At 56.0% G+C, this 11,423-nt stretch overlaps 1 protein-coding gene across 1 annotated transcript in view; it reads right to left on the bottom strand.

Moving 5' to 3' along the window:
* Positions 1-1,350: 1,350 nt before the first annotated feature.
* BIN3 (bridging integrator 3) overlaps positions 1,351-11,423 on the bottom strand; it is a 40,032-nt gene continuing 29,959 nt past the window's right edge. The window contains exons 7-9 of the mRNA XM_041490608.1: positions 8,921-9,062; positions 6,398-6,532; positions 1,351-1,571 (exon numbers count right to left, since the gene is read on the bottom strand). Of these exons, the coding sequence (XP_041346542.1) occupies positions 1,425-1,571; positions 6,398-6,532; positions 8,921-9,062 (424 nt within the window). The 3' untranslated portion in view covers positions 1,351-1,424. The remainder of the gene's footprint in view (positions 1,572-6,397; positions 6,533-8,920; positions 9,063-11,423) is intronic.

Below are 11,423 nucleotides of genomic sequence, written 5' to 3'. Positions count from 1 at the left end.
TTTTGCTTAAACCTGGCCTGGCATGTGATGTGGTTGGGAAGGAACAGCCAAGGGGAGAGGGAGGGATGAAGTTCTCCATGCTGGGAGCTGGGGAGGAGCCTTGGCATGGGATGCTCTGGGGGGGACCTCACTGTGCACTGGGGACAGCCACCAGCCTTCCCACAGCTCTGCTCCATGCCCTTTGCTCCAGCTGGGAAGGGAAGGTTTGGTTTTAGGGGTTCCATCCCCATTTTCTGCTGGGCTTCCCAGGATACCCCTGAGCCCTGTTCCCTGTCTCGTGCAGGTTTGCCAAACCCAGGTCCTGGTGGGAAGAGGTGGTGATGGTTTCCCTGGTGTCTGGAGCCGTGTGCCCTCACCTGGAGCAGCAGGAGCCTCGTGCCACCCCAGGGCAGATGAGGGACCTTTGTCACCTCCACCAGAACCTCACCAGGGTGGGCTTCCAACCCCTTATCCCAAGCAGCATCTGCTCACCCCAGGGCACAGCAGGCAGCCTCTCCTTATCCTGAAAGGCTCCAGCCCTGCCCCAAATTGCCTCTGTAGTACTGGAAAACTCCATTTCTCGTGCTTTGAGGCCGTTTCCTTGCCGCGCCGCCACGGGGGGATGTTCAATCCCATTTTTCCCTTCCAGGGACACCCCAAGCCCCCCGTGTCCCCCTGCAGTGGCGGCCGGGCGGCGGCAGAGGGCGACAGCGGCCCGGCGGTGACAGCGACACCGGCCCGGTCCCGGCGGTGGCACCGACACGGCCCCGGCCGCGCTGCGCTGCCAAAAACTTTATTGGGGACAAGCCACGGAGTCCCTGCGGCCCTTCTGCACACCGAGGAGGGGGTGCAGCCCCCCAGTTTTCCATAGGTTTGCTCCTGGCTGGGTTGTCTCCCTTAGGGATGTCCCCACCTGTCCCTGCTCTGGGGTCCCCTGGGCACACCCTGCACCCCCCAGCTCTGGGGCACAGGCTCTTTGTAGCATTCCTGGGAAAAGAGGGATGGATGCTCACCATGACAAGCATCACCCTCTCCCTGTACCTCAAAAAATGGGATTTGAGTGAATTTCCCCTTCCCTGAGGGGACCACTGGGCTACTAAGGCACAAAATGAGGGGAAGGAGTGGGGGGGTCTCACCCTCTGGGCTCTGGGGATGCCAAGGGAGGCTGGAACCTGGGAAAATCCAGCACCCCATATCCCACTCCCCATCTTCATCCGAGTGGGATCGTTCCCTTTCCTGCTCCTCCACACCCCAAAATTTAAGGCACAACTCATTCACGGCCTGACAAAGACGATCCGGACCCCGGCAGGAGCGCAGAGCCGTGGGGCAACGGGAGCAGCTCCGTGGGCTTGCGGGTGGGGGGGGGGACCCACAAGTCCATCCCTGGGAGGGGAGCCGGGGTGAAAGGGGGGGATCCCCATCCCCTCCCCGTCCCCAGCCTGGCCTCAGTCGTCGGCCACGATGGAGAGGGCGCGGAGCTCGCCCAGCTTGGCGTCGTTCTCCCGCTCGCGCTGCTCGTCGCTCAGCCCGGGCCGGTCGATCTGCGCCGTCAGGTCCCCAAAAATCTTGTGCATCTCCGTGTAGTAAACAACCTGTTGGATCAAGGGGGATTGGGGAGGGAGGGGAATGGGGGTCTCCTCCCCAGCCCACCCCCCCGCGGGTGCCCTCGGCAGCCCCTCTGCGCGGCGGTGGTGTCTGAAATAGCTCCCTCCCACGTGGCCATGCCACCCCCTCGGATTATTACAACTCAACACATTTTAATAACACGCTGCCCTTCTCTGCTCGCTTCCCATCTGGGAGCCGCGCGTGCGGGGCTGCCACCGGCACCGCCACCCTCCCGCAGCCGCCTCGTCCCCTCGTTTGTCACCGGTGCCACCGGCACGAGCTGCCTGCCCACGGCCCGCTGGGCACGGTGGGCAGGGCGAGGGGCTCGGTGGGCTCGGCGAGGGGGCACGCCCGGCAGCGCCGTGCCCCGTGCGAAGCACGGCGAGGAGGAGGAGGAGGGGTGTGTTAATAACGTGCTAATTAGCACCGCCAATTATCTCCGGCAGCGAGCAGCGCTTGCCGGCGCGGGAGCCCGTGGGTCAGCGCAGGCAGATGGCAGCGGGGTGGCTGCTCGGGCGCGGGCTCCAGCGGGGAGAGGGGGGGTCCCAGCCCTGCCTGGGAGACCCTCGGGGCTGTGGGACCCCCTCGGTGTCGCAGGACCAGCGGCACTGCGGGACCCTCATGCTGCGGGACCCCCAGCCCCGCCTGTGGGAGCCCCAGCACTGGGGGGGCCAGCCCTGACTGTGGGACCCCCAATGCTGCTTGGGCACTCCTGGTGCTGCGGGATGCCAGTGCTGCCTGTGAGACCCCCGGAACTACAGAACCTCCGGGTACCACAGAGCCCCTTGCTGTAGGACCCCAGGTGCCACAGGACCCCCAGACCTGCCTGTGAGACCCCTGGCACTGCAGGACCCCTGGTGCCGTGCCAGGTGTGGGATCCTGCCCTGGATCTCCCCCCACATCCCCCAGGGAGGGACAGGGGAGCGCAGCCCCCCAGGATGGGCAATGCCAGCGCTGTCCCCATTTCCCACAAGGGCCCCAGCATCTCCAGCAGCACCGGTGCTGAGACATCCACAGTCTCCATGGAGACCAGCTCCCCTAATCCTGCTCAAAATGATGCCGATTTTGGGCAGGCCTGAGGGGGTGTGGTGGGGACCCCACATTCCAGTGCTGGCTGCCTGAACCCCCCTTCCCAGGCCTGGCCATGCCAGGGGCCCGGGGGCTGCTCCGTGGCCGGGGCTCCCCACGCAGCGGTGCCAGCTGAGTCACAGCAATGCTCATTTACACAGTGACTAACGAACCCCACACAGGGCTGAGCTGGCAGGGGCCCCCCAAAATCCCTGCACCCCCCCAAACCACAACCCCACAGCTGGGTCACCCCGAACATCCTCTGAAACCTGCTGCCAGCCAGAGATGCCAAAAACACCTGAAATCCTCTGGCAATGCCATGGGTGAGCAGGGATCTGGGGGGCAGGGGTGCCAAGCGGGGTGCCAGAGCCCTGGAGCAGCCCTCCGTGTCCCTTGTCCCCAGGCTGGAGTCAGCTGGGCTCTGCTCAGTCACATATGGCCAAGTGGCACTGCCAAATCCAGCACAGAAAAAGCTGAATCTTGTCAGGGTGGCAGGCCTGGAGGCAGATGCTGCCCCCAGGGTTGTCCCCCAAGATTTGGGGACATCTGTCCCTCAGGATTGGTCCCAGGATTGTTCCCCAGGATTTGGGGACAATTGTCCCCCAGGATTGCCTCCAGAACTGCCCCTCCACCAGGATCCAGAAATCCCTGAGAATTCCTCCAGGACCAGGATTGTCCCCCACGATTTTCCTCAGGATTGAGCCCAGGACTGTCCCCAGGATTGTCCCCAGGACTGCCCCCCAGCACCCATACTGCACTGAACGGGCAGAGCAGAGCGAACTCCCCGGTGCTGCTCCCCCTCCACCCACGTCCCACAGCCACCGGTCCCTTCCCCAGGGACACCCCAGGTCCCCAGGGCCTGGTGGGTGTCCTTGGGGACACCCCGTGTCCCCAGGGCCTGGTGGGCATCCCTGGGGATGCTCCTCTCCCCAGCAGGTCCCAGTGCAGAACCAGTTGGCACCACCTGGCCGCTGCCCTGCCTTGCCAGCCGAGTCTCCCGAGCTTCATCAACAAAATCCCACTGGCATCGACTCCCCCATGATTTCTCCTGTTGAAACAGAAGTGAAAACCCTCTCAGGGAGGGGATGCACCCCAAACTGGTGGCAGTGACAGGGGGCAGCCAGCTCACCCTGCCCTACCTGCTCTGCCAGCCCAGTACTTTTCCAGCTATGGATGCCATATGCTCTGTCCCCATCCCATCAAATCCCAGCTCCAACTCGCCTTTGAGCCTGAGCCAACGGCCCTGAGTCCACCTGTCTTGAACTAATTCTGTTTGGGGACGCTGTGTTCCGTGGATTTTCTATAGATCCTGGCCACAATGGCCCAGTGGCCGCTCGTTTGGGGCAGCCCTACCCAAAACAAACCCAGGGGCACTGCCAGGGCCAGGCTCCCCCAGCCCTCAGCACCATCCCTGCCTGCCAGCCCCACCTTTCCCCCCATTCCATTCAAATCCAGAGGAATCTCCTGTTTTCTAGCTGGAAAATAAAGCACAAAGCGGGAAGGAAGTGCTGTTCACGCCTCACACCAGCGACAGCTCCAAAATCTCCCCCTTTCATCTCCATGTGGCCACTTCAAAGCCCCCAGCCAGGGAAATATTTGCCTCCCTTGGCTTGGCCCGGGCCCGTGGGTGGAGAGAAGAATTTGGTGTTGAATGTTACAGCCCTGCGAGCTCGGGACATGTCCCGGCGTCAGGAGACAGCCAGCCCTGGGAGCACAGCCAGGCTGTGCCATGGGAACTCGCCCGGGGAAGAGCCTTGGGAGGGTCTCCTTGGGTCAAAGCCATGGAGGTGCTTGGGAGCAGGGTCCTTCCCTTCCCCGAGAGGCAGCTGGTCCCTTCCCAGCTCATCGTGGCACTGGATGGTGTCACTGTCACACAATTTGTCTTGCTTTAAGTCCCGGCTGCCTCCAGGGCCAAAAAATCAGGAAAATGACATGGTTTTGCCTTTGGATGGTGGGTTTGACTCAGGGAGAAACAACCCCAAAGTCACAGCAGCCTGCCCGGGGCCAGCTGATCCCTGTCCCACCCCATCCAGCCTTTTCCTTGTGGGATTCACCTCCAGCCTCATCCCACTCCTAAAGAGGTACCTGCAGAAAAGGCTGAAAATAGAAATTACATCGAGGAACACGACCCTCCCCAGCTGCTAATCAGCTCAGGCAGGCACAGAGGGAGGGAAAGCTGGGCAGTATTTCCGTGCCAGCTCTCTCCTGGGATGGGGATGCTCCTGCCTGCCCTTCCCAGCCAGGTGCCTGCAGGTGAGCAGTGCTGAGCTGACTCAGGGCTCTGGCTGCTATTCCTGGCTCGCCACTGACTCACTACCTTGGGCAAATCACATCCCTTTTCCATTTTATTTCAGCCACTTCAGTGGGAAAATGCTTCACAGTGCTCCCGAGCCAGGGGGGCACATGGAGCCCAAGCCCAGCTTTGGCACAAATATTCCCAGCTCTCCTCCCAGCATCTCTCCCCGGGGGTGGAAGGATGCAGCCAGTGCTGGGAAGGAACAGGGATGCAGCTCCCATGGAGGCTGGCAGGGAGGGAGGGATGTGAGGAGCTGCATCCATCTGGGACCAGCTTTAAGTCCAGCCTACGGGAGATGCATCAGCTTTGTTGTGACGCTGCCTTTTTGGGTGCTAAAAACGGGATTTCACTCAGTTTTCCCAACAAATTCCTCACCTGAAGAGAGGCAGGGGGGATAGACAGGAAAGAAAGCAGAGGATTCCCAAGGAAGAAGAGGGATATGGATGGAGAGTCTCACAGACAGCCCCAGCAGTGACACCCTGCTGCTCCCTGCTTGCATCCCTGGGCGATCTAAGCACACCTATCCCAATGTCCTCCTCACCCCAAATTCCTTGGGAATCGGGACACAAACGGAGCGAGAAACCAGAGGGGCAAAGCTGAAAAAACTCACGGATCACAAAACCCCGGAGAGGGCAGAGAAAATTCAGGTTTCAAGGTCTCACCCACGGAGGGGGTCCACAGGAGGGAAGGGCGAGCAAGACTCTGGGAATTGTGGTTATTCCAGGCTGGAACAGGGAGCCCCGTGCCCGATTGCTAAGGGAACAGCAGGAACAGCATCCCCAGCACCCACCCTGCGGCGCAGGGAGCATCGGCACCATCTGCTAGGTGAATCAGCCTGCAGACAACTCGCTGGCAGCTCCGCAGAGAGGCCCCCCCAAGTCGGAGGTGAGATGGAACACGTGCTCCCGGCACCTCCCGGCGGCCCCCCCGCAGCGCACCTGGGTCCCTGCGGCAGCTCCCGGCCCCAAAATGCCGCAGGAAAACGCCCACGGCCCGGGCAGCGCCCGGTTCCGCCCTCCTCCCCGCGCTGGACTGCCCCAGGAGCCGCGGCACGGGGTGCCAGAGGTTCTCAAAGCTTGGTGAGATCCCAACCCTGCCCCTCTGCAGCCTCTAAGGGAAAGGGCAAAGGGAGAAGAGAGGAGGAGGAGCCACAGCACGTTCAGAAGGAAGCTGGAGGATGGAAATGAAAGCCAGTGGTTATTCAGGGCACCTCTTCCAACAAATCTTTGTTCTGGAGATGTCCCAGGAGCCTCTTCTCCACTCACCAGGAGCCACAAGATGAGCCCAAACACCTCAAACCTAACCAAGTCCTGAGTTCAGGACTCCACATTCAAGGAGATGGCATTCCCAGGTGGATAAAGCCATGGAATTCCAGTGGATAAAGCACAGGCAGGGCTGGAACCGTGGCACAGGACACAACACAGGTACCAGGGAGGGACAATTTCTCACCTGTGCTCGGACCAGTGATTCAAAGCTGGGTTTGAAGTAATCGATGCGGCTGCTGTAGAATTTGGGCATCTCCTCCAGGAGCTGCTTGTTCTTGGCTTCAAAGTCCTCCTTCACTGGGCGCAGCTCCTCCCGGGCCTGCAGGGGGACATGGAGGGGGTCAGAGTCCTGGGACAGGGATCCCCCTGGCATGGAGGCCACCCCAGGACAATGGGGTGCTTTGCTTGATTGTGGGGACGAGCAGTCACCAGCCTGGTGGGACCCATGGGATCATCCAATGGAATCTGGTGGGATCCACGTGACCATCCAATGGTGGAACTCAAGTGACCATCCAGTGGGATCTGGTGGGATCCAAATGACCACTCAATGGACCCTGATGGGATCCAAGTGACCATCCAATGGGACCTGGTAGGATCCAAGAGACCATTCAATGGACCCTGGTGAGATCCAAGTGACCATTCAATGGACCTTGGTGAGATCCAAGTGACCATCCAATGGAATCTGGTGGGACTCAAGTAACCATACAATGGACCCTGCTGGGATCCAAGTGACCAGTTAATAGGACCTGGTGGGGCTCAAGTGACCTCTCAATGGAACCGGGTGGGGCCTAAGTGAGCAGTTGATGGATTCTGATGGGACCATCCAGTGGACCCGTGCTCTGACCCTGGAAATCCACAGGACACCCAAAGAGGTTGTGCCTTCTCTCCTTCAGAAAAACAGACAAAACCCATTCCCAGAGCTCAGTCAGGCTGGAGAACGTCCCTGGCCACATCCCTGTCCCCTCACCCTGCTATTCCCAGGAGTGTCGCTCCAGGATCCTGCCCCCACCGTCACCATGACCTTCAGCTCAGTGCATCCAACTGGCTCCTTTAAACAGAGCGTGGGGAGAACGGGAAATGTCTCGGGGATGGTGTGGAAAAGGGCAGGAGGGGGTGGGCTGTGAAATATTAGACCAGTTCAAGTCTGCCACTTAATCCCGGTGCCATTCCGACGGGAGGGGGGAGCGGGAGAGCCCGGCCCGGCCGCGGCGCCGGCCCTGGGGACAGGGACAGCGTGCCAGGGGCATGGCATGGACTGGGCTCCAGGCTGGAAAAGGCTGGAATCAGCCCAGCAAAGGAGCAAATTCATCATTTGCCATGAGGCTGGGAGCGTTGAAACTCCCAGGATGGAGTTCATGGGGGGAAACTTCTGGGATGGAACCCATGGGGAAAACTCCAAGGATGGAGTTCATGGGGAAAAACTCCTGGGATGGAACCCATGGGGAAAACTCCAAGGATGGAGTTCATGGGGAAAAACTCCTGGGATAGAGTTCATGGGGGAAACTCCCAAGATGGGGTTTGTGGGGCAAACTCCTGGGATGGAGTTCATGGGGAAAAACTCCTGGGATAGAGTTCATGGGGAAAACTCCTGGGATGGAGTTCATGGCAGGAAAACCCCAGGATGGAACCAGGGGAAAACTGGGATGGAGTTCATTGGGGAAACTCCCAGCATGGACTTCACAGGGGGCAGAAGAGCAGAAAACTTGGAGCAAACAATGGATGTAAATTTGCAGCTCAATAATTAAAAATACCTGGATGAGATGGGGCCCTCTCCCATTAAATCCAGACCCTCTGGATACTCCAGGTTCAGGATTGCTCAAGGCTCCCTCTCACAGGTGTTTAAACTCAGTGTTTGGTTAAGATTTTTTTTTTTTTTTTTGGGGGGGGGGAATTAGATCAAAAGTTCATTAAGAGGAAAAATATATGAAATAACTAAACCCTGCTTAATCACCAGACAAAAGAATTCCCATTTTTCAAGCCCCAGCTTTAGTTGCTGAGGCTGAGCAAAATAAGCTGCTTACTGTTAAACCAGAGGTGTCTTTTGTTCAGGCTGTTACTTAACACAAAACTTCATTTTTGGGGGGAAATTCATCAGAAAAACACATTTTCTTTGACTCTGAGAATCAATTGTTCCTGGGAGGATCAAGCCACGTGCTGCTGGAGTGACAGATTTTGGGGAAAAACGCTGGGGAAGATTTGATTTAAAAAAAAAAAACAAAACCAACAAACTCATCACGATTTCACAAAATTTGGGAGAGAGCAAAAAGAATCTGGCAAAACTTCCTGTTAACCAATTACTGCAATTTTCCAAGACGAATTTTTTGGGAACAGGTGGCAAACATAAAGCTGGGAAATGCTCTGATCTGTTCCCTTCCCCATCCAGCTGCTCGCTCAGACGCGGAGGTCGGGGGGAACCCCCCTGTGCCTCGACCTCAGCGCTGGCTCCGAGCTCCCCCAGAGCTCCCAGGGCTCTGATTCCATTTTCTCTCGGAAAAAAAATTCCATTTTCTCTTAGAAAAGCAGCTCCTTCCCTTCACTGAGCACTCAAAACCAGCGTTGTGCTGTCAAAAATGTGATTTTTACACGGATAAAAGACATCCTCCCAAAATGTTCTATTCATGGCACAGATGCCAGATAGAGGGAAAAGCTTTTCCTGAGTTTTCCCAGGAATGCTGCTGGGATTGTGGCTCTGGGGACACCTCAATACCTGGTGCAGCTTGGCCAGGACAGGGCCAGTTCTCTCCTTTTCCTCATATTTTTCCACCTTGGATTGCAGGCGTTTGTAGTCCTGGAGCGTCTGCTCCCGGCGCTTCACTGCCATGTTCAGGCTCGGGAAGACGCTGCTGAACCTGGAAAAAAAAAAGATGGGAAAGGCTTGGGATGGGATATTTTGGGTGGATGAAGCATCCAAGGAAATTGTGGAGCACCCTGGTGCAGCAGGAAGTTTCCTGCTGTGACAGTGGGTGAGGTTTTTCCAAGCCAAACCGTCCAAGAATTTGGAATATTCTTAATTAATGTGGTGATTCCCCAGTTCCTGGTTGGAAAGGGAAAGAAGAGGTAGAGAAGTTGTAATAAAAGTCCAGGAAAAAGAAAAAAATGAGTGCAAAATAAATATTAACTGCCGATTAAATTTTAAATTAATACAGTTAATTTACAGTTAATAATTAAATATTATCGGTATTATTTTTTTTGCACAATTTTTTTTCCTTTTTGGATATTATTTTTTGGCTTTTTTGTTTTGTTTTTTTGGTGCTTTTTTGTTAATTTTTTGCTCTTTTTGATAATTTTTTTCCTTTTTTTGGTTAATTTTTTGCTCTTTCTGATTGGTTTTTGTTCTTTTTTCAGCAGATTTTTGCTCTTTTTGGGTCACAAACCCAGCTGAAGAGGAGCCCTGAGCCCTCCCCAGAAGGATTCACAGCATCCAACAATTTACCCAGGCGATGGGAAAGATTCCTATTATTAAAATGTGTTACAAATTGAGGAAACATGAACATCTGATGGAGAATATTTTTGAATGTGACAGAAAAGGGAAAAGCAGGAACTGGAACGTTGCTCTTGCCTCTTAATTCCACAAAATCGAATTATCCCGGGGGATACCAGGGCTGTGGGTTGGGATCAAAAAGGTGATACTCCCTCTGGAGATAATAATTTAATATTCATAAATTCCATGGTTATTTTGGGGGTTTGAGGCCTGGGATTGGTGGTGAAAATTTCTCTGAGCAGCCTGGTGATGGATTTTACTTCCACGAAGGAACAAACAGCTTTCTCACCTCTTAAAATGGAAAAATAAAATAGAAGTAGAAATAGAAATCCAACCTGGGGGGCCATTAGGATAAAGAAAAGGCACAAATGTCACTTGATGAGTGTAATTTGCTTTGGATGTGACCCAAATCCAGGGTTCAGGCAGAACCACGGTTGTTCCCAGCCACTGCAGCCCTATCAAAATCCCATTTTCTGCTCACTCTGGAGGGTGCTGATGGGCTGGGCTGGTGGGTGCTGAGAGAAAACTTTCATCCCTGAGCCTGTTTACAAAGGGCAAACGCCAGGAGCAGGGAGAAATGGGAATTTTTGTATCCAAGAGTTTGTGTGGAGCATCCCTGGGCGAGCTGGGGATGTGATCCTTCAATCCTGCCCGGTCCTGCACATCCCCCGAGGCTGGCACAGAACAAATCCACATAAATATAAATATAAATATATATCCCATGATATTCTCCCTCTGTTGCAACAGATTGGGGATGAGGAACAACCTGGAAAAGTCATCAGGGAGCTGCTCCAGCTGCCTGGAGAGGATCAGATGCTCTGCCCTGACATTGCTTTTTATGGGCACCATCCCACACAATCCCATTATATTTAAATGGGAGCCATGTCCTGGATGCTGCAGGCTCCAGGCACGGCCTCACCAGCTCCTGGGCTGCTAAAATCTCTCCTACCTCTCTGTAAAGCTCAAAAATCTGCCAGGAAAAGGGTTAGGGAAATAGGGATGGAGGAAGGGGTGGCCAGGTTGAGAGGTCTCATGGGATACAGGTTTGGGTTCAGGGAATCAGGGAATGGTTTGGGCTGGAAAGGACCTTCAGGACACTCCAGCTGGGGCAGAGACACCTTCCACTGGCCCAGGAGGCTCCAAGCCCACTCCAGCCTGGCCTGGTGCACTTGCAGGGATGTTTTTGTGCCAGGGATGCCCTTTCCCAACATGGCACACACACAATGCCAGCAGCTCAAGGTGACAGCTCCTGCAGGAATTTCACCTTGGAATTGGAATTTCTCCCAGTTGTTAATGATGGGAAGGATTCCATCAGCCCAGAGGCTTTCCTGGTTTCTTTTATGTTCTGTCCCTGCCGGGGGAGGTTTGGGAAGGACACAAATCCTAAAGCAGGGAATAAAGACCATGGGGATGAGCTGAGCTGCTCCTCCACAGTGGGAATCCAGACATGGCAATGCCAGAAGAGATTCCAGGCTGGAGGCTGGGGAGTCCTCCCTTCCCTGCTGTGCACCAAGCCCTGAGCACGGCCACCACATCCAGCAAATCTTGGAAAACCCTTCCTGAGACGTCTCCAAACCACTGAGCCTCGTGCTGGCACCCAAACCCAGCTGTTAGTGGTGTTTTCCTGGCCTTTCCCTGGCACTTGCCAGGGCTCCTGCCTGAACAGAGCCACGGGACTCCAGCGAAGTCACACGCAGCCACTTCCACCCCCAACCTGCTCCACAGGGAA

Source organism: Pyrgilauda ruficollis, unplaced genomic scaffold (genome assembly GCF_017590135.1).
Source record: "Pyrgilauda ruficollis isolate IOZ18807 unplaced genomic scaffold, ASM1759013v1 scaffold125, whole genome shotgun sequence".
Classification (NCBI taxonomy): Eukaryota; Metazoa; Chordata; class Aves; order Passeriformes; family Passeridae; genus Pyrgilauda; species Pyrgilauda ruficollis.
The sequence above is the reverse complement of the archived record's forward strand: the minus strand, read 5'-3'. Positions and strand labels throughout refer to the sequence as shown.